The sequence below is a fragment of the Idiotropiscis lumnitzeri genome, chromosome 8 (assembly GCF_059441095.1).
Source record: "Idiotropiscis lumnitzeri isolate Australia: NSW breed Sydney's pygmy pipehorse chromosome 8, RoL_Ilum_1.0, whole genome shotgun sequence".
Lineage (NCBI taxonomy): Eukaryota > Metazoa > Chordata > Actinopteri > Syngnathiformes > Syngnathidae > Idiotropiscis > Idiotropiscis lumnitzeri.
In genome coordinates this window covers 1,182,501-1,206,659 of record NC_142398.1, presented here as the reverse complement: position 1 = coordinate 1,206,659, position 24,159 = coordinate 1,182,501, and the positions used below count along the sequence as shown (strand labels likewise).

At 42.3% G+C, this 24,159-nt stretch overlaps 1 protein-coding gene across 15 annotated transcripts in view; it reads left to right on the top strand.

Moving 5' to 3' along the window:
• The window catches only part of galnt7 (UDP-N-acetyl-alpha-D-galactosamine: polypeptide N-acetylgalactosaminyltransferase 7), a 252,559-nt gene that overhangs the window by 126,176 nt on the left and 102,224 nt on the right, over positions 1-24,159 (top strand). For all 15 annotated transcript variants that reach the window (XM_088301672.1, XM_088301673.1, XM_088301669.1 and 12 more), the window contains 3 exons: positions 9,556-9,686; positions 9,835-9,914; positions 24,116-24,159. The exon at positions 24,116-24,159 is cut by the window's right edge and continues 139 nt beyond it. In XM_088301672.1, the coding sequence (XP_088157798.1) occupies positions 9,556-9,686; positions 9,835-9,914; positions 24,116-24,159 (255 nt within the window). The remainder of the gene's footprint in view (positions 1-9,555; positions 9,687-9,834; positions 9,915-24,115) is intronic.

Sequence of the window (24,159 nt, the reverse complement as noted above, 5' to 3'; positions counted from 1 at the left end):
AGCAGTCTGGCATTTATGAAATGCTGTCATGTCCCTTAAAAGTTGTCATATCAGAGTTTGCGTCGTACAGTCATAAAACATCTGTCTTCCACCTTTGTCACATTTAATACACATCAGTTAATAAATCATCTACAGAACTTTTTAATCCAACTTTATATTTGGCAACCCAATCTCCTATCAAGGCTCATATTTTCTTATGGGGAACACAAATTCCTCTTTATTTACTTTTATTTATGCCAATGGATCCTTAAAAATTTTTCTTCATGCCACATAACAAGGAGAATCAAATTAACAATAACCTACAGAGAGTAAGCAGCAAAGAAAGTAAACAAAACTATCGTAGACCAATCAACCAGCTATGTTTATCAGCCAAAGGGAACACAGACACACACACACACAGTGAGGAGATGAGTGTCAGGAAAAGAGACAAACTGGGCTGTGAAGGGATCGGTTGTATGGAAACAAACATAGGGGCGGCAGGCCACTCAGGGCCTCAGTGTTTCCCCCTCCTATTTGTCTGGAATTCATAAGGGAAAAATCATAACTCAGAAAAATTATAAGGAAAATAAATAATATTATCTACCAATAGAACAGGAACATTTTACGTGACCAGATTTAGAAAACTACTTAAATACAAGTAGGCCCATATCAATGACAATAGTCTCAAAATAAGTAGTTTTAAACTTGTCAGTTTTCAAACTGTAATATTCCGAACAGTATTCCTAAAACAACTCCACTCTGGATGGCCGCAGCCACGTGCTAACCAGCCGAGCCGAGCACCAAGCCACAAGCAAAGTGAGCTCAATCAATAATATAAAAAATCTGGAACAACACAAGAGGGACACAAGAGCGGTTAAACTCATGAGAGAAATTCCTCTATAATAACATCAGAAATAGCCACATTTTCCAACATGTTCGCCTTCTGCAACATGTCAGGCATGTAAGGATCAAATTCCGACTGAGGGTATCAGCGTTTCAAAATGGCTAAACTAATGATTTGCATCGCTTGGTGTGTATTTGAGCATAAATTGAAGAGCGCTACGACTGTTAATTCATGAAATCCTGTTCATTTTAAGTGCAAAAATAGTGGATTTGTTGGTTCTCGATATTGCTTTCTTCTAGTTATTTTATGGCCCCTTTTTGTAAAGTAAAAATTGACTGACTGTATATTTTGCAGGCCTTCCCCATGTGTCAATCCAATGGGTCATATAGGGAACACTCATAATGTTATATTAAATATCGATATATATAGTGCTTACTTATCCAGTGTATCTTTTACTCTGCATAACAGAGCTATTGTTTTTTGCTAATTTTTTACTTTGTGCTCGATTGATGTGGTTTCCAACACGAATTCTAATTAAGAATGACACCTAGAAGCAGTTTCTCTTACTCTCGTAATATCAATACCATAAATGTCAATTTGAACACTCATGCCTCTCCTACTGCTACTGAATAACATGAAATTTGTTTTGACTTAATAATTATAGTTACACTAATTAATTAATTTTAATCCAACCTGATTTTTATTCTTTTAAATTCTTGTTTCAAGCCCTTCAGCACCTGTAATATCTTCCCCCCAAATTAAAATAAACCTAAAAATATTATTTATCCCCACAATTGCTCCCTATTTTCTAAATTACCGTATTTTCGCAGTCATAGGACGCGCTGCATCAAAGGGCGCAACACCTGTTGAGGGTGCTATTTCTGTCTTTGAAGCACACACTGGGCGCGCCGCCTTACAAGGCGCTAGCTCAGCTGCTTTTAGCATAGCAATAGCTCAGCTGCTCGCGCTGACTCAGCCCATGGCAATTCACTTTGCCTCAATACCATAAGCAATCGCCACATTTCAAAGACAGTTGCCATGATACCATTGACAATCGCTATCACTAACAATGACTCTAACCAATAATAGGGAGGGACTTCACTGGTCACCACACTCCTGAGAGTCACGGTTTCAAAAAAAAAAAACTCAGCATACAAGCAAACAATGAAACAAAGAAATAAGATTAACACAAAACATGTATCTCTCATGCCATCAATATACCAAAAAGAAATAAAAATAACACAAAATGATATCGCAATGGCTTCTTGGGAGCCATTAGAGCAATGCCTTCTGGGAGCCACTCAGACTCAGCCAATCACATGGCTGTTTAGAGAGATTTGCATGGCTGTTTAGAGAGATTTGCATGGCTGTTTAGAGAGATGGTGCTGTTATGCTTTGGGCTTTTTGTCTGTTGTCTAAACCTGGGACGTTTCTTGCTTGCAATAACATAAATGATAAGACAGACTACAACATTGTGGACAGCTGCCCTTTTGTCCAGCTTTCTCCCACACCATCACCCAAACACCATAGTCACATAATGTATAGTCATGGTCACTTTGAAGCATAGATGACTCACACTTTGTCCAGCAGGGTGTGCTAACATGCACTCCGAACAGCCCAATGAGTAAAAGGGTTGGTGGTCGCGAGTGATACTTTGTCCATATAATGAGCGCAGTCGCCTTACAAGGCGCTGTGTTAGTTTAGGGGAAGATTTGGGACTTTTAAGTGCGCCTTATGACTGCGAAAATACGGTACTTGAAAATCCCTTTGAATGCAACTCCTCCGCAACCATATTTGCTCAGTTTTTAAGGAGTACACTATAATCCAAGGTATCAAAAGCCTTTTAAGGTAAACAAAAACACTTACAAAATTTTCTTATCTAATACAGTTCCATTAATTCCATACGTATCCTCAATGTGGAGTGCGTACTTCTAAATATTGTATCGCTCTATAGATTTGTCTGACCTAATTTTCAACAATTTCTCGAATATCTTACATCACAGCCATTGGCCAGTAGTTTTGGAAAAAAAAAAAAAAATCATGTTTATCCCCATTTTTCTAAACTGAAATAACTTTTGCCATTTTTTTTTCCATTTTACCATTCCGAATCCATTTAGCTTTATCTTTTGCCTCTTTCAATTGTTTGATGTCATTCAGCATTTTCCTCTCTTTCTTTTGCAACTGCTTAGCCAACTGAATCATATCCCATGTTCCCGGTTCTCCGCGGAACAGGTCATCCTTTTGCAATCTCAAAAACACCTTCCGATAACTCTTTTTCTCTTCTCTTTTTTTTCCCCCTCAATTCCACTCATTAATTGCGTCTCCAACTTCACATAATGTCCATCAATTTCTTGCCTCACACCATCGCTTTCATACGGTTCATCGCAACCGAGCCCCATATCTCACCTATCTCCACTCCTCCTGAACAATCCACTCCCGTGCGTCCCAGCCAAATATCAAACAAAACAGTCCAAATTATATCACACCAATCACACTGCTTACACTTGCACACAAATCGCGATACGTAAATCCCAGATTTTACACCATAACAATACCACATATAGTCCCAGACGATTTTTGTAATAAGTAAATCCCAGATTTTACACCATAACAATACCACATATAGTCCCAGACGATTTTTGTAATAAGTAAATCCCAGATTTTACACCTTATTACGACTTCGCGATACGTAAAACCCAGATTTTACACCGTATCAGAACCACAAATTTAGTAATAAGTAAATCCCAGATTTTACACCTTATTACCGTGATACGTAAATCCCAGATTTTACACCGTATCACCGTGACACGTAAATCCCAGATTTTACACCGTGTCACAATCCACACTTTTAATATTTAATGTCCCAATTATCCCCTCTTTCCTCTGTTACATTTATTTTTCCCCAATTGTGCAGAATTCAGACATGTAGTAACAGGTATTCTGCTTACCTTTTAGATGTGGTACCACCAGAGGAAAACAGGTCTAAGTCGGGATTTCCTTTCCGTTCAACAAGTCGTCACTTGGTGTGGATACGGGTCCCTGACCCTGGGTCCCAGACCCTGTGGTTATCTTATTCGAAGTCTGTGGATTTCTTTTGTAGTCCTCTCCCTCTTATCACATCGGGGTCACCAAAAATTATTGGAATTTCTAACTTTAAATGTACCAAAGGTTTACCAAAATAGTTCGAATTAATTATCTGACTCCATTAATTGTTAACCAAACACAACCTTCATTCATCCAACAATTATGCGCGCTCGTTTTTGAGAGAAAGATGACCAGGACGCCGGCAACTTCACACAGGAGCGGATTTATTCCTAACACGAGATCTAATACAAAGCCTGGGGCTCGGTTCCTCCCATTACAGCTCTGCGCGACCCTGTACCCAACAGAGGACGACGACCCCCCGAGTTGCCCAGGATCATTTATACATTTCAGCAAACAAAGCAAAGATATCCTACTATTCTACTATTGGCTATGTGTCATCTGCAATTAACTTTAGCTTTCTCTTAGTGGACGTCTTCTGCCCGCAGGATGACATGTGGGCTCTTCCCATGTGCGCGCCAAGGCAGTTGTTCGTGCGCTCAACTGCCCATGAGCCACTGGATGTGTTATTCCACTCTCACGGTCGACCGTCTGACCATCTAACACAACAGCACCTGGATGTCCTTGATGTCTGGAACTTTTCCGCGTCAGCTCACCCAGTTATCAGACGTGCGGCTCATCCTGCACAAAACATCTGCCACCTATGCACTTCACACAGCCTGCCCTGACCTTTTATTGTACATTGAATTAAAGCACAATCAGTAAATATCTTTATTGCATTAAACTGAATACATGTAACATGTAGTCAATCGTATAAAATCCTTTACACCCGATCCTGTTATTTCCACCTCCGTAATATCAGCCGTCTCCGCCCCTCCCTCATCCCCACACCACAGCCATTCTCATCCACAGCCTCGTCACCTCCCACCTTGATTATTGTAATTCCCTTCTCTTTGGCCTGTCCCAGAAAGCCCTTCACACACTTCAGCATGTCCAAAATTTTGCTGCCTGGATTATCACCTACCACCCATCACATAACCTCCATCCTTCAGCAGCTACGCTGACTTCCAGTCAATCAACGAATCATTTTCAAAATTATTCTGTATACTTTCAAATCCATTCACAACCTCGCCCCTCCCTACCTTTCCGACCTCGTCCATATTGCCACTCCACCCCGCGCTCTCCGGTCTTCTTCCTCCCTCTTCCTCACTGTACCCCTTGCCCGCCTCCGCACCATGGGGGACAGAGCCTTCAGCCACTCTGCTCCCCAGCTCTGGAACTCTATCCCACCTGACCTCCGTAATTGCACCACCCTCCCTGTTTTTAAAACTAAACTCAAAACCCATCTGTTCCGCCTAAACTACTCTCTCTATGTCCAGATATGTCCCTCGTCCACTTTTGCATTTTGATCCAGCTTGTTTTACGTGTTGGTATTTTTATCCCTATCCGTGTTTCTACTTTGTATTTTACTCTGTACAGCGTCCTTGATTTATTATTATTATTATTATTATTATTATTATTATTATTTTAAGTCACTAACTCCTCCGTCCTACCTACGGAGAAAGCACGAGTGCATTTGTCAGTCACAGGCCTAGTGCAGACAGAGCGTATAGTACTCATGATACGGACGTGAATAAAAAGAACAGAAGAACTTCTACATAAAAGAAACCGAAGCAAGAATACAACGTGGATTGACATCTGTTGTTTTCTGTGCTCAAAACTACTCATGGAAATCGGTCTCTTTTTTTTTTTTTTACCCTTTCAACTTCCTTGTAACGGACTGTCATTCAGACCATCCATTTGGATCCATAGCGAGCCATCCCACTTGGATCTGGAAAGATACAGCAATACCTTGGATTCTTTCTGCCGCACTCCCAGGTGTGATAGGACCCTGTACCCATTGCATTACATGAACAATCCGGAGATGTTGAACTACTACAGTCTTACCTTTATTTTATACCGCGGGAGCTTTGGACTTATACTTGCACGTTCCTTTTAGACTGCTGGACTTTTGACAAAACTTGTAAATGTGTATTGTTGATTGTTGTGGATATTATTTTTCTGCACAAAGGTATTTGTAACTGAAAATATGCACCGCTGTTATATTGATTTAAAACTTGATTTTTATGATTGAAACTGAGGTTATTACCAAAGTTCAAATTGTACTGGGTGAACCTGTTGGAGTTGAGTCACCAAGGAAATGAGAAATTTTTAGTAAATAAACCTTAAAAGCCAAACTTACTCCAATGCGTGTTCAATTTTTTGTGCTCAAGAAGAAAAGGGTCAAATAAAGACTCAACAAGTAATTAGAGTTTTGATATTTCGTTTCTTCGATTTCTGTCCAGAAATAGTACAAAGACAGATATCAGAGCGTTTTTTTCTTAATCTCACAAGAAACTATACTCGGGCGAGTTTAGTCGAAAAATCGCATGGCATCTCAGCCCACCTTCACATTTTATAGGATTTCTCGAGCCAGGTTTCTATGTCAAGGGTGATGTAGGTTGAATCAGTCGTCCTCGCTCCCTCCCTCGGCACGGGTCCACGTCCAAGGTAAGGTCCTCTCCAGGTTAGTCATCGCTTGGAAGGTTGATTCCCATCTGGTCCCCAAGACTGGCACGCCAAGGCTGGCCTTCTCCGATGGGCAGTCTCTCCGTCTCTCCTGCTGGCATTCCCCTGTCATCTTGTCGGTGTGCCTGTGTGTGTGCTCCGAAATCAAATTATGTCTTTCGGAATGTATTTTTCCAATATCGTCCCTGTAACCCCTCCCGTGTCCAATTTGGTATGTTTGCATCTCTACAGCCTTTGTGGATAATGTGTTTTGTTGTATTTGTCCATTAAGTGCTGTCTGGTTTGTAATCAAGTTTGTAATGTGCAGACCAAATATGTTTGCTGTGAATGTGAGTGAAGGTCATGAAAATACTGTGTGCGCAAGTTTGAGGTCTGACTGAAAATTTCAACAGAGTTCACTCATTTAAACTAAGTAATATAAATTTAGCATATGAGATTAATATAATAAATCCGTAAACCCCATGAATACAATCCCAGTGATTCCTATGCACGGTACTAATTTCATTTGATAAATGCTTCTTGTTTAATCAATGTTTAACATATTCAGTAAATATGAACCTGCAAATTAAATAATTGACATTCTGTCCCATAAATGTTTAAAAATAATGCCGCTAATCATAATCCAATCCTTCACACCTTAAATCTCTAAATGTTTCATTGAATTTACAATTGGCCAATAATTGATATTGAGAGTGTAAAGTATTTTTTCTTGTTTGTTGTTGCGTATGTGTGTAAGACTGTTCACCATTTTTTGTAAAATAATAATAATAAATAATAAAGACAAAGTGTAAACTTGTGTCTTCAAACAAGTTTTAAAAGTGGACAGAGAGGTGTCTTGGCTAACATTCAATGCAAGGTCATTGCAGACAGACGGACCGGCAACAGAAAAGGCACGATCCCATCTAAGACTGCGCTTAGCACTCGAACGCCTAAAGGGCAGCCATTTGGCTTTTTTACCTTTTAAGACTGAAGGGCAACCAAATGGCTTGATTAATTTTGGACTTACATCCTATCTCAGGTGTGAACAGCCCAGCAATTTGCATTGTCTAATTTCCATGACCAAGGGGCAAACCAAGTTGTCGGACCAGTTTTTCACCATTCTTCACCATTGTTCTGAAAATGTGGCAACCACTCTCTACTCTGTACTTAGCTTCGACTGGGGGTAGGGAACTGATGTTGCTTCAATGAATGGAATATCAATAGACACCATGTGGCTGAAAACCAGAGGGCATCCATCTTGTGTTGCCTCTACAACTTGTTGACTGTTTAGACGTTAGTTTGTGAGAAATAGTCACTTGCCATCACACAATGTGGAGTTGCAAACTTGCCCAACAAAAAGTCCTCTGTCAACGTATCTTTCAGTGGGAAAAAAACTCATGAAATTCCATTCAGTTGTAAAGTTGTAGGGAGTTAGCTGGGGACGGTGTGTCTGAGCAGTGAGCACCGCTAAACTGGCAGGTAATGGTTGCATTCACAAAAGAACGGTGTTGTAGGCTGTTGACTTCAAAACCTCACAGCCATTCGGCTGCCTTTCAATCATGGTAGGGGGAATAAGAAAATCCCAGGCGTTCCAGTGTTAAACCACGGCACCTCCAGTGGCATTTGGTCTGCAGGCCTGAGGCAGCCGGCAGGTGCGTATTGGTGGAGGAGTGGTACGATGGGGCGAGGCCATTTAAAGATTTAAAGGCGAACAGAAGCATCTTAAAATGAAATATACGGCATTCTGGAAATGTGTCTATTTGACATCACGTTTCTTAAGCAGGGGTGGCACCCAAGCATGTTTATAATGTTGGGGGTCTACACGAGAAGACAGACTGCTGTTGATAATGCCCAAAACCGATTCGCCAATACTTGGGAGAACCTTTGTCAAGGGAGAATCGCCCCAATGTGGAGGAGCGACTCACTCCTCGGCAAGTAGGAATTCGGACACGGACTCCAAACGGCAAGTTTCTGGCCAGGAGAGATGGAACCCCAGTGAACAGGTCTGATCTCTGAACCTCCAATTCTCCCCGGGCCTTTTATTGAGAATCATAAGTCACGTCGACATGTGCCGACACATTACAATTAATACAGAAATCAATACAGACTTACACAATCGTTTCAAAGGTACATGAATTCTCAAGGGCATGTTTATCCTTGGTCTAGCTGGTGTTTGTCCGGTCCACATCCGTCTCCTTTCATGTTTATTTAGAGTGGAGTTTGTTCGGTTGCCCTGACCTGAGTGGTTGCCTCAACCTAGGTGCAGGTGGCTGTGTTGTTTGGTTCCCAGATTTGTTGGTTAATGAATGAACCGAAATTAGCAACAATATCTCATAATATAGTGTTGTGTGGTGTTAGTCTTTATTCTTTTGTAATGTTGAGTGATGTTTAGACTTTGTGTGATATTAGAGTGTTGTGATATTAGACTGTGTGTGATATTAGGTTTATTCCTGATTACATTTGATAACATGATTGCTCCGATAATATTCTTCACAACCTTTGAAAAAGGACTGAGGTGGAACAGCGTCACACAGGGAGCCGGATGGCTTAAAATAGCAAACCGCATCCTCTAAAGATGACAATGCGATGGCCTCAAAGGAAACCAACACGGCGGAACAAGGAATGTGGACAGGGTCTCACATGTCGCGTTCGATAAAAGAGCCGTACCTGTAGCAACCTTGGAGACGAGTCTGATTTTATGGGAGTATTTATACTGTGTTAATATGTATAATTTAATTTAACAATATAGTACAGGTATTGTGGAAGACTATGTACTGGGTAATGATTTCGTATTTGCCAGCTTATCTGTTTCTGTATAAGTTTATCCTGATTCTGAAAGCACAGAAAATTAGTTGCAATGTAGTAATTTGCTGTTTAAGTCAAAGCAAGTGTCTTCCAGATAACTCATTTGTCACTAACATAAAAATGTTACATATACAGATTTCAGGTGATTCCATCTGTCAAGTCTGATGAGATTTGCTTGCTTGGGCCTTTTTTTTTTTTTTAATTTGTTATATTTTGAAAAGATTTGTTCATGCGTGTGAAATTTTAACTGATAATACAAGCTTTTCCCACCCTCCATCTATTATTTATTTATTTATTTTTTCATGAAATAATGACAATGAAATTCCCTCTTTGTTTAGTCCATTTGAAGGAACGTTTGGAAATCTATATCAAGCAGTGGGATGGTCTGGTGAAACTTTACAGAAATGAGAAGAGAGAGGGTCTCATCCAGGCACGAAGTATTGGAGCCAAGAAGGCCACAAAGGGACAGGTACCTCACTGTTAGCAACCCTTCAGAAGTATCTCTTGGGAATATTACTATACCAACAGATTTGACATTTTAAAACGAACAGTGTCAAATGGTTTCTGGTTTCACATTATGAATAAATAAAAAATACTTAAGTGTTTGTGTTTTTTAGGTGCTAATATACTTGGATGCTCACTGTGAGGTTGGGATCAACTGGTATGCTCCATTGGTTGCTCCAATTTCAGAGGACAGGTAACAGTGAAATAGTGGTTAAAGAGGTTCCTTATTTGAATTACATTGTGGGTATTAATATTAATATTGTTTTATTTTAAATCCTGTTCGCACTGCAAGATGCATTTTTACAATACAGTAATCTCTCACTATATCGCGCTTCACCTATCGCGGCTTCGCAGATTTTTTTTTACAGTGGTATTGTGCTCTGTGTAGCGGCACCTTGGATTTCGAATAAGGACGCAGAAAGTTTCAAACGGGTGTCGATCATCTTTTATCTCTGAACAAGCATGTTCAGCATTCTGTACCATAATAACTACAGAATAACAGAAAAACAAATTGCAATAGTAATTTCACAAATAATTCACATTTCAATTATGTATACACAACGCTTCTGTAACGTTAGGAATTCACTTTTCTCATAAACTTTGTTTATCAATGCCGTCAGTCGAAGGTAGTTCTGACTCGTCCAGAGCGGCTCATCATTTTTTCCACAGCTTTCACTTTCATTCAAGTTCTCACACGCCCCCAAAGGAACTCTTTAGCCTTCTTGTATTAAAAGTTTCACATAACAGTACAGTGAGCAATGTCATTCAGTACAACGAATGGATAACATCTACTTGAACTATGAGAACGCTACGGGAACGGTCAAAAGCTGTTTTGCTTCCACGACTACCAGCACATTGTCTACTCTTCCTCTGTATGCACAGGGGGGATCTCGCCACACCCGCATGCATAGTCAATCACAAATCAGAATAATCAAATTAACTACACCATTATTTACTACACAGTAAATTCTAAATCCTATAGTTTACCTGTAAGCACTAAACATTAATCTATGTAAATTCCTAACATAAAATAAAATACAGCACAACAAGAACTGGCTCTTACAGCTCCTATCAACTCAATACAAAGAAATTAAGAAATACAAATGAATCAAATGACACCATTTCAATTTACCATCCAACTAATAATTTACATTTTTAATATATTTAACATTTTATACACTACCATACCTCATTCCGCTCTCCAAGGGCGCTAGTTAACAATTCCGACAGTCAGCTATCTTGCCTTCGCTTGGGATACACATCGAAATTCTGAGCTACGCGCAATGTAAAATAACGAAAAATCACAATGTCAGTTCTTTCCCAAAACAATCAAATTAATATTCTTAACCTAGTGCGTGTTAATATAGATGGCTTTTTTTAACCGCTCCTCTGTCAACACATATGAGCACACGTCTCAAAGTGAAGAAACCCGGAAGTTGAATAACAAAAAAAAGATAGAAGAAATAACATGCTTAAAACTACCACAAGGCAGCACTGCAGGACCACAACTTCCCATCTACACGCACAAACAAACCACAACAATGCATCATATCAAATGCATTGTAAAATAAAAAAAAAAAATAAAGCTGATTACTTTGCGGATTTCACGTATCCCCCGCGACAAACGAGGGTTTAATGTACAACGTGATGGTGTGAAATCAAGCCCTTGATTGATCTCGTCTATAATTTACAATCTATCTCTATCGATCGATCAATCTATCACTTTTAATGAAATATAAGATAAGATAAGATAAGATGTCCTTTATGAGTCCCACAATGGGGAAATTTGAGGTGTTACAGCAGCAAAGATATAGATCACTCAGAGTCGGCGGCGTAATGTAGCCGTTAATGTATAACATTAGCAGCAGACATTCATAAAAAGCATGCAAATATACACAGTATATACGTATCTAAGTGTAAGGAAACACTCCTAATGCCTGTCCATTATACAGAGGGAGAAACGCTGTAATGATAAAAACTACTGAATGATTGAAAATACTGCAATCATAAAAATATTGCAATGATAAAAGTACTGTAATGGTAAGAGTACTGAAATGATAGAAAAGTACTGCATGATGGAAAATACTGCAATGATAAAAGTACTGCAATGATCAAATATACTGCAATGGTAAAAGTACTGTAATAGTAAAAGTACTGCAACGATAGAAAAATACTGCAATGATAAAAGTACTGCAATGATAAAAGTACTGTAATAGTGAACGTCCTGCAATGGTAGAAATGCTGCAGTGATAGAAGTACTGTTATAAGAATACTGTAATGGTAAACAAAATACATCATTGGTCAATATTTAAGTACACCATTGGCTGAAAGTACAGTAGTAGTATATATTGCATCCTAGGACTGCACAATTGCACTAATGCCCTCCCGTTTGTAGGCCTGACCCAATGTTCTTGTTCAATAGTCTGACAGCAGTCGGCAGGAAGGAGCGGCGAAATCTCTCTTTGGTACAGCGAGGGTGTAACAGTCTATCACTGAAGGAGCTGTGGAGTGTTCTCAGAATGTCATTGAGTGGGTGGGCTGGGTTGTCCAGCATTGATGACAGTTTTGCCGTCATCCTCCTGCCCCCCACTGAGTCCACAGAGTCCAGGGAGCAGCCCAGGACAGAGCTGGCCCTCCTCACTAGTTTGTCCAGTCTCTTTTTGTCCCGGCCCGAGATACCTCCTGCCCAGGAGACCACTCCATAGAAGATGACTGATGAAACCACCGAGTCATAGAAGTTCCTGAGGAGTGTTCCCCGAACGCCAAAGGACCTCAGCCTCCTGAGTAGGAAGAGTCGGCTCTGACCCTTCCTATAGAGAGCGTCTGTGTTGTCGCTCCAGTCCAGTTTATTGTTCAGATGAACACCCAGGTACTTGTAAGTTGAGACCCTCTCAACGTCTGTTCCCTGGATATTCACTGGTGCAGGTGGAGAGTGCCGACGCTTGCGGAAATCCACCACCAGCTCTTTGGATTTCCCAGCGTTGATTTGGAGGCGGTTCTGCTGACACCAGTCCACGAACCCCTGCGTAACCCCTCTGTACTCCCGATCGCGCGCCCCACTATTTGAGAATCACTGATCTAAGCTAACGTTCGCGCTTGTATGCCTATCCGGCGTTCACTGCAGAATGTTTTTGGACACAGCCGCACCATTTGCGCACACTGGAAGGCAGTGTTTCTCAAACTATAGCAAGCAAAAAAAAAAAACAATTCATGGCACATCACGGAGCAAAACGATTCACAAAAAGTAGATATAGAGGTTGAGTATGTACCTTCATTCATCTAATTGAAGAGCATTTCATTATTTTGCATGTTACTCTATGTGAATTGACTAAAAAAAATTTTGAAAATATTTTTTGTTGAAATAATTGACATTGGCAAATTTTCTGCGGCACACCTGATGATCTCTCTTGGCACACTACTGTGCCAAGGTACACTGGTTGAGAATCACTGGCATAATGTAAACAGCCATTTTTTTTTTGGGTTGTTTTTGTCAGGGATTTTAGATCTCATCTTAGTCTTTTGGACGAAAATTCTAATTAGTATTTATCACATTTAGTCATTCCTATTTGTGATAGTTTAAGTCTACTTTTAGAAGACAGAAACTCACAAAAAAAGGTTTTATTCAAGTTTTCATAAATTTAGTCAACAAAAGGTTTTAGTTACAATTAGGAATACAAGCCCCCCAGACTTTATGATTGACTTCTAAGGACTATGGATTACAGATAAGTGGGAACAGTGGAATCAATTCCAGTGTTCCAAAATAAGCCGAGAACCAAACCATTTTTTTGGGTAACTGATGGGCAGTTACCCAAAAAAATGGTCCATCCATTTATACGGGGTCAGCAGGGACGCCCAGACATCTCTATCTTCCCAGCCACATCTTCCAGCTCTTCCGGAGGGATACCCAGGTGTTCCCAGACCAGCCAGGAGACAAAGTCCCTCCAGCGTGCCCTGGGTCGTTCTCGGGGCCTCCTGCTAGTGGGACATGCCTGGAACACCTCACCAGGGAGGCCTCCAGGAGGCATCCTAATCAGATGCCCGAGCCCCCTCATCTGGCTCCTCTCAACGTGAATGAGCAGCGGCACGACTCTGAGTCCCTCCCGGATGACAGAGCTTCTCACCCTATCTTTAAGGGAGAGCCAGGTCAACCTGCGGAGGGAACTCATTTTAGCCACTTGTATCCGAAATCTTGTTCTTTTGGTCACGACTCATAGCTTGTGACCATAGGTGAGGGTAGCAACGTAGATCCACCGGTAAATCGAGAGTTTCGCGTTTTGGCTCAGCTCCCTCTTCACCACGACAGTTCCATACAGCGTCCGCATCACAGTAGACAGAAAGCAGAAACTTAAACTGCTCCACTTGGGAAGGACATCATCCCCGACCTGGAGAGAGCACTCCACCCATTTCCAACAGGGGACCATGGTCTCAGATTTGGAAGTGCTTATCTTCATCCCAACCGTTTCACACTCGGTTGCAAACTGCTCCAGTGAGAGTCGGAGATCACAGCTTGACGAAGCCAACAGCGCCACATCATCTGCAAAAAGCAGAGATGCAATACTGAGGCCACAAACCGGACCCCCTCATTGCGAGCTTTTGCATTGGGCAAGCTCCAATGTACCCTTGAGGACCCTGCTAAGAGTGTAGAACTGGTCCACTGTTCCACGTCCTGGACAAAAACCACACTGTTCCTCCTCAATCTGAGAGTCGACCTCCAGACGGACCCTCCTCTCTGGCACCCATGACTAGACCTTACCAGGGAGGCTGAGGAGTGTAATTCCTCTGTAATTGGAACATACCCTCAGGTCCTCCTTCTTAAACAGCTGACAGCTTGGTGCAAGGACAACAGACTGCACCTTAACACTGCAAAAACAAAGGAGATTGTCGTCGACTTCAGGAGGAACAAGACGGTGCCGCCCCCCCTCTGCATCGAAGGCGTGTGTGTGGAGAGGGTCCACACGTTGAAGTTCCTGGGAGTACAGATCTCCGACGACCTGTCTTGGACTCACAAACACCACAGCAGTGGTAAAGAAGGTCCACCAGCGTCTGCACTTCCTGCGAGTCCTCAGGAAATTCAACCTGGACAGGAAGCTGCTGCTAGCCTTCTACCACTCGTCCATCGAGAGCCTGTTGACGTACTGTGTCTCCACCTGGTACAGCGGCTGCACTGAGGCGGACAGAGTGAGGCTCCAGAGGACAGTCAAAACAGCGCAAAGGATTATTGGCTGCCCTCTCCCCTCACTTTCGGACATCTACACCGCCCGGTGCCTCAGAAGGGCTCTCAACATCGTCAAAGACAATACCCACCCAAACTCACACCTGTTCGACCTGTTGCCCTCTGGCAGGCGCTACAGATGCATCAAATCGAGGACCAATAGACTGAGAAACAGTTTCTTTCCGAGAGCCATCTCCATTCTGAACTCTCACACACACACGAGAACACCCTTACCTTGCAGAACAGCATCGTGATGTGTTTTTATATACCCTATTCAGTACTAAATTCCATTGCACTCTCTTATTTATTTATCTAATTTATATATTTGTCTGTATTATTGTTGTATTGCACTGGAGAGGGGAGCCCTCTAATCTCGTTGCACACTTGAGTACAATGACAATAAAGGGATTTCTAATTCTAATTCTAATCAAAGAGGGGGATCACCATCCCTGTCTGCCAATCCAGAGGCACTGTCCCCAATGTCCACGCAATACAGTAGAGGCGTGTCAACCAGGACAGCCCCACAACATCCAGACCCTTTAGGAACTCCGGGCGGAACTCATCCACCCGAGGCTTTGCCACCGAGGAGCTTGTTAACTTCAACCCCAGCGATAGGTGACTCTGCAGGCTCTGCTTCCTCAAGGGAAGGCGTGTTGGTGGAATTGAGGAGGTCTTTGAAGTGTTACTTCACTCCAAAATGACTCTTGTGCTAATGCAGCGAGTGGAGCTTAGCTGGCGTCTCCCTCTTCCTTACTGTCTCACACTGACTGTGTGCGACGCATGCGCTCTACTCACTGTCCCGGTTGTGGGCGTGTTCAAACGAGGTTCGGTTGCACCAGCATTGCAATTTTTTGAAATACTGATTACTTGTACAATAGGAAGGGATGTAATAAATTTGGAATGTCTGACAAACCACACGCTAACAATTTTGTCCTGTCTCGCCTCATCGCCAAAAATTCAGGTACATCATGTTTTCCACATCAAAGAGCCACGTTTCGCTCGTCATTGTCTCGTTATCGTCATGAATAAAGGGAAGTTAAAAAAATATCCTTACCTTTGATGAAAACAACACCGGTATGTCATGGCTGCCCTAAAGTTGCAAGGTTGTGAATGACTACAAAAAAAGAAATTGCAGTGGCGGGCTGTGCATTTCCCACGTAGGCCTTCAGTGAAGACCTACTTAGTCCTACTTGAATAAATCCCCCTCATAATACCATCATTTATGACACCACGGCTGGACAAACATACAGAAACACACTTACACAGTACTGAGTGAGTGTTGGACGACCTAGCTCTTTGAAAGGTCCGTCTTGAAAATGGCCTTGCATGTTTATCTGCAATTAAATCCACACTTTTCCCTCCTTCAGCCATTGTGGTTTAAAAAAAGCAAGAATATACTTTAGAGCACTATTTCAGGGGTGACTCAGGAGTATTGGGGGTGGAGACACAGGGTTTGGAGCCTTACTGTTCCTACCAGCAGTAGGTGCAATCAACAGGAAAGCAACCAGTGGCAACAGCCAGCAACAACCAACAGCAGCCAACAACAGCAGCAGCAACAATCAACAGAAACAACAGCAACAATAAGACTCAGCAATAATAATAATAATAATAATAATAATGATTAGATTTGTATGCACCTTTCAGGACACTCAAGGACGCTGTACAGTGTAAAATGCAAAAGTAAAAACACAAATACGGGTAGAAACACCAACACACAAAAACAAACTGGATAAAATACGAGGTTGGACGAGGGACATATCTGGAATTAGAGAGAGTAGTTTAGGCGGAACAGATGTGTATTGAGTTATGTTTTAAAAACAGGGTGGGTGGTGCAATTACGGAGGTCAGGTGCGAGAGAGTTCTAGAGCGGGGGAGCAGAGTGGCTGAAAGCTCTGTCTCCCATGGTACGGAGGCGGGCAAAGGGTACAATGAGAAGTACGGAGGATGAAGACCGCAGAGCGCGGGATGGAGTGGCAATATGGACGAGGTCGGAAAGGTAGGGAGGGGCAAAGTTGTGGATAAATTTGAAATTATATAGAAGAATTTTGAAGATGATTCGTTGATTGACTGGATGCCAGTGGAGCTGCTGAAGGATGGGGGTGATGTACTGGGTAGAAGGTGTTCTGGTGATAATCCGGGCAGAACATTTTCCAACAAGCAGAAGTTTGTGGAGGGCTTTCAGGGAGTGGCCAAAGAGAAGAGATGCGAGGAGTGAGGGAGCGGCGGAGACGACTGATAATACGGAGATGGAAATCACATGATCGGGTGATGTTGTTGATGTGGGATTGGAATGAAAGAGTACTGTTGAGGAGGCACCCAGAATCTTGACCTGAGGCGAAGGGAGGACCAAGGTGGTGTCAATGGCTTGTGAAAAACTGTCAACTTTAGATTTTCCTTTTTGGGTGGATTTGGTGCCAATACGAAGTAGTTTATTTATTGCTATTCAATTTCAAAAAGTTAGACGTGACCTAGGATTTTTTTTTCAGAAAGGCAGGGGGAGAGGGAAGGGGGAGGGAGAGGGGAATTTGGTTTGCATGAGAGGTACAGCTGGGTGTCACCCGTGAAGCAGTAAAAATAAAAATTTGCGAAGGATATTGCCAAGGGGGAGGAGATAAGTGATGAAGAGAAGGGGCCCCAGGACAGAGCCCAGTGGCACACCAGTAGAGATTGGGGAGGAGATGGATTTGAAGGACTTGTGCTGAATGAACTGGGAGCGGCCTGTGAGGTAAGAGCGGAACCAGTGAAGGGGTGTGTGGGTGATGCCAATGGATGACATTCTGCTTCGGAGGATGGGGTGGGAAATGGTGTAAAAGGGTGCCCTAAAATCAAGGAGGATGAGGATGGAAAGTGAACTGGTGTCAGCCGCAGTGAGAAGGATGTTGGTGATTTTGATGAGTATTTTCGGTGCGGTGGTGGGGACGGAAACCAGAATGAAAAGGCTCATAAAGAAAGTTGTGGGAGAGAAGGATTTTATTGGAGTGGAGGAGAAAGCTTGATGGAAGTTTCTGCAAGATGCACGATGAATGTATCTCCGGCGCCGTAGGGCGATGTCCGGCTGAAGATGCAGAGCTGGCGGTGGCGGAGGAAATGGTCGACAGAGGCAGCGAGCCAGCGCAGGTCGTCGGCTGTATACCGGAGACGTTCAGCCACTGAAAGAAGGTGGACGATGTGACTGTACAGGAGAGTGCTGGCTAGAAGTTTAGGCTAAAGGAATTTGAGGAAGCGCGTAAAAACGCTTTCTGTTCACTAGTGGGCAGCGGCAGCCAGTCATGCCAGCGTTAACTCAGTCGGAAGTGGTTGAAAAGTCAATCACAAGTAGACTACAATAAACACCTCAAGGTAAACTGCTGTGTAGGTTCATCCAGGCCTGTGGAAAGAAGCCAAGTGGAAACTGTAAAGGATGGAAATTGTCTGTAAAATGTAGTAGGAACAGTCTCTACTGTGAGTGGAAAAGGACCTCAAAGGACATCAAAAGGGCTAAGGCATGTTTAACATGTGACTCATGTAAACAAAATCATCCCAATCTACTGCACATTGAAAGAGAACAACAAATGAAGCCTGAGTTTACACAGGAACCTGCAATCTCTCCTAACACTTGTGGTTATATTGGAACGGGTGATGAGACTCCCATCTTCTCCTTTGTACCAGTCCAACTTAAGAGCTACAAGGGTGACTCAGTTTTGAAAACCTATGCATTCTTGGATCATGGCATCAACTCTACTTTCTGCACCGAAAACATGAAGAGAAGGCTCAACCTTACAGGGAAAAAAACCAAACATACTTCTTCGAACTATGAACCAAGTGAAGCCTGAAAGCAGCTAGCACATCTCTGAGTTGGAAATAGCAAGAATGGACTCAGTTGACTTGGTGCAACTACCTGATGTGTTCACACACACACAACCATGCCTGTCTCACAACACAACATTCAAAACCAACAGGACTTGTCATACTTGAACCATATAACCATACCTGAAATTGATCTGGCATTGACCTCCTCATTGGCACTAACGCCTCTAGACTACTGGAACCCTGGGAGATGGTTAATAGTCAAACAGATGGGCCATACGCTGTCAGAGTGGGTGGGTTTTCTATGGTCCATTAAGAGGAGACATCATCGTAATAAGAGTGGCTATTCTGCTGTTGCTGTCCATAGAATATCTATTCTGAACTTGGAGCAGTTATTTGCTAAGTGGTACAATCAAGATTTCAGGAAAAAAAAAAAACGAGAATAATCAAGTGATGGAACAGAACGTGGAGAAGCAGGTCTCCTCGCTTCAGGCCCAGTTTGCTTAAATGAAGAAGAAGATGGATCAGGAGATGGCCAACCTTCAGAGCACAGAGGCGTGTTCAACGTGATGCAGATTCATTGTAGCAGCAACTGGAAGAGAAGTCGTCCACCTACGAAAAATTGGAAAAGACTAAAACCCGTTTGTAGCAGGATCTGGATGACCTGGTATGTGTATGCGGTTTCATTTGTGCCCCGGTGTAGGAGTCATTAGTGGGCTGTCTTAGTTTTGATTAGATGTGCAATATTATTTTGACCACTTGGTGGCGGGTTTTAAGGCAGAGCACTATTTAAGGGGTGACTCAGGAGCATTGGAGACACAGGGTTTGGTGCCACACTGTTCCTATCAGCAGCAACCAGAAGCAATCAACAAGAAAGCAAGAAATGGCAGCAGCAAGCATCAACAGCCATTGACAGCCTACAGCAGCAGCAACAATCGGTGCCGTATCTGCGGTGAGGAAGAAGAATCGGCCGAGCATCTATGGCTGCGGTGCCCTGCATTCCAGTCAGCACAATACCATCGGCAGTTGGGGTTCTCTTTCGAAGAACTAAGGCGCCTCCCACAAGCGAGTCTAGCGCTTCTGAGGATCATCCTCAGGCGACTCGAGTGACTCAACAACAACAACAGCAGCAACAATCAACAGAAACAGAAGCAACAGCAACAATAAGACTGAGCAATCACAAACTCCAATAAACACCTCAAGGTTAACTGCTGCGTCGGTTCACTCCAGGCCTGTGAAGGAACGAGCAAAGTGGAAACCACAAAGCGTAGAAATTGATGGTGGTTCGCATGTTCTGCACAGACAAAAGGCTAATGTTTTAACACCATGTGCTTTGGATTATTTTAGCGAAGCAAGTCTACAGTCTGCACCCAAGAGTGTATGGGGTTCCATTTGGGCCACGGTGTAGGAGCCATTAGTGGGCCTTCTTAGGTTTGATTCGATGTGCAATATGATTTTGACCACTTGTGGCGGGTTTGAAGGCAGAGCACTTTTTAAGGGGTGATTCAGGAGCATTGGGAGCAGAGACGCGGGGTTTGGAGCCACACTGTTCCTACCAGCAGGAGTTGTAACCAGAAGCAATCAACAGGAAAGCAAGAAGTGGCAGCAGCAATCGGCAACAGCCATCGACAGCCAACAGCAGCAACAGCCCAACTACAGGAACCACCTTCACGAGGTGTTGGGCCCAACGAAGAGTTCCTGGCAACGAGATACAATTGGCCTGAATTATCTCGTTGCTCAACAACAACAACAACAACAACAACAGCAGCAACAATCAACAGAAACAGAAGCAACAGCAAAAATAAGATTCAGCAATCACAAACAGACTACAATAAACACCTCAAAGTAAACTGCTGCGTAGGTTCACTCCAGGCCTGTGAAGGAACGAGCCAAGTGGAAACCACAAAGGGTAGAAATTGATGGTGGTCCGCATGTTCTGCACAGACAAAAGGCTAACGTTTTAACGCCATGTCCTTAGGATTATTTTAGCGAAGCAAGTCTACAGACTGCACCCAAGAGTATTTGGGGTTCCATTTGGGCCACGGTGTAGGAGCTATTAGTGTGCTGTCTTAGTTTTGATTCTATGTGCAATATTATTTTGACCACTTGGTGGTGGGTTTGAAGGCAGAGCACTATTTAAGGGGTGACTCAGGAACATTGGGAGAGGAGACACAGGGTTTGAACCACACTGTTCCTACCAGCAGCAGGTGCAAGCAGAAGCAATCAACGGGAAAGCAAGAGGTGGCAGCAGCAAAAGGCAAAAGCCATCGACAACCAATAGCAGCAGCAGCAACCAATAAAAACAGAAGCAACAGCAAAAATGAGACTCAGCAATCTCAAACAGACAACAATAAACATCTCAAGGTAAACTGTTGCTTAGGTTCACTCCAGGCATGCGAAGGAATGAACCAAGTGGAAACCACAAAGGGTGGAAATTGGTTTCTGGGGCGGTAACCTGAGAGTCCTAATTTTTGGACAGATGCAGACTCCAGTCAAAATGGTGCTCCACATGTTCTGCACAGACAAACGACGAATGTTTTAACACCATGTACTTCGGATTATTTTAGCATGGCAAGTCTACAGTCTGCACCTAAGAGTGTATGGAGTTTCATTTGTGCCAGAAATATGTACCTACTGTCTCTGTATGTGTCATCATAACGTGCCGTTTGACAGTGTTGCTTACATGCTTGTATGGGGTGTCTTACTGTGCAGTTCTGCAATGTAATCAGAATAGTATTTTACAAAGTTGTTGCTACGTGTCGTTAGACAATGAGATGTAAGAGTTTTTGTCATTGAGTATTTGTCGTTAGATGTCTATGTAAGTGTCGTTGTTAGATGTTGATGTCGGTGTAGTTGTTAGAAGTCGTCGTTGCACCTACTGTCTCTATTTGTCGTCATGACGTGTCACTTGACAAAATGTTGTGAGATGTGTTGTTTTCCAGTGTCATGCTTGTCATGGTGTTTCCTTGATGTGTAGTTTGGCAAAGTAATAACAATGTGTCATTTCACAACGTCGTTAGACGTCGATGTGTCCTTCGATGATGTGTCGTCAGATGTCGTTGCGCCTACTCTCTGTATATGTCGTCATGACGTGTCACTTAACAAAGCATTGTGAGGATGTGTTGTTAGGATGTGTTGTTTTCCAGTGTCATGTTTATAATGGAGTGTTGTCTTGATGTGTAGTTTGGCAATGTAATTAGAATGTCATTTCGTCGGTGCTATGTGTCGTCAGACAACACCGTTGATGGACGTCGATGATAATTGTCGTTGTGAGATGACAACAAAATAAAAGAATGAAACGAAATGAAACTTTGGCAGTCACAATTCATGACACTGCAGCAATATACTCTGAATGTGCGCTGAAATTTTCCCAGTTGGTAGGCTTGTGACAGGTTACAACAGGTAGCTAAACTGTTCACGTGCCGTGGGGTTAGAGTGGTCCTTATGCTCGCTCAGATTGTCTGAGAAGTTAAAAGAAAACATTCCAGGCCACAATTAATAGACAATGTCTACAACGCAAAATATAATTGCCCACTGTGTGGATCAAATTCAACAAGTAGTCAAATTTACTCCAGTTTAACTGGGGCTGGGCTTAACTTTTCTATAGTATACCTCTCTTTTATCAACGTTGAGCTCTTAAAACAGTGGGCCAGCTTTGGATCGTCACCTAGGTTTCTATGGTAACGTGGAATTTTATTTCCCAAATTAGAAAATACTGCACGGAACTGTGAGAGACTGACACAAATGTGTGTTTAACTTAAGTTCCTTGACTAGGAGCTCAACTCTGTCGCAGTTATGATAAGAATTATTTCGTTAATTAATGGTGACTGAATTTTGTTACCGCCACTAGGGGCACAATGCTTTTTTTTTTCTTTATTATATTTAAATTGTATTTCATTTTAGTACCGATGTATTTTTTTCCTATATACGTATTATATTCCTGCATACGTATTATGGGCCAGTGTCCAGTCGGTCCTTGTTTCCCTTTAATGCCGGGTTGAAAATCTATTCTTTTAAGCTGCAACAACAGATATGTGAAGTATGCAAAAGAAAAAATTATCTGTTATCGGTATTGGCAATACTAAGCAGGAAATCGGTTGAAATTTTTCCCATTTTGCACAACTAGGAAATTCTTTTGATAACCTGATTTGATGCAAACATGCCCAAAGTTAACAGTCACCTATATTGATTTTTAACTTAATGGTTCGAAGTCCTTTTCACCCAGGTCTGTCTGGTGAGTATTTGTTTTTATTTTTAATGATGATGATAATTATTATTATAATATTATTATTTATTTATTTTTTTGCATAAAGGCTGCTTGTTAAGAAATTTGATGGAGGATGTTAGGATGTAGGTGTGGGACGATACGGGTAACTCACGATTCGATACTGTGACGATATGTGGCCCACGATAACAATAATATCACAATACACAACTTCATTTGTTTTTCTGGGTTTTCCGCCATTCTTGCATTAGTTATTTTTCTATTGTAAATCCTTCACACTCTTCACCGGCCGCTGATCCCGGCAATTTGCGGCATTAGCGCCCCACAGACAGGACAGGAGAGATTAAATACGGACGATGATGACAAGGTAAATCCATTATGTGCGTGTTTTTGAAATATCGATATTGCTGCCAGGCTATCGATTATTTATTGCGACAGAGTTAGCAACAATTTATTGCAATATCGATTTTTTTCCCCCACCCCTATTAGGATGTAAGGTGATGACTGATGATGCCACAAAGCTCTCATCTGTTTAAAAATGACTTTTATAGTTGGATGTAGATGGCTTCCTTCATCTCTGTATCAAACCAGTACAGTTGGACTGCAGTCTGGAATCTAAGAAGGCTGCTCTTTTATGTTGTGTTTATTTTATTTTTTGCGTTGGTCTCATTACACTCAAACCACTGCTTCAGTTAGTCCACTTGTCTACTAGTCTTTTCTGTGCTTGTTGACTCTGACAACTCATAGTTTGTGGTCCAGTGGGTTGTGGGAGTAAAACAGTATACTGGTTTGAGGTCGTACGGTCTTGTGTAGACCTTGATATTGAGACTTCAGTACTTCTCAACCGACTCGAGTGTTCTTATCTTCTGTCTAAAAATCTACTGTACTGTACAATGTTTCAGAAAATTCCTCTTACAGTTTTTTTTGTATTAGGAGTCAAGTATTGTGGTTATTGTAACATTTAGCAAATAAAAAACATTTTGATAATCCCATTTGACAAAGAACAGGAACTGACTAACGTTCATTGTGGTCTCTGTGTCTCCATCTCCCATCTTTTTGTCGCATCGACAAACCCTAACCCATTTTGCACTGTTGTCTGTATATATTGATCCCCCCTGCTCCCCGTCTTGAATGAATGGCTATTCTTCCAATCTCATTCCCATTCTAAAAGAACGGTGTGTACTGTTCCTTTGATCGACGCCATCCATGGGGAGA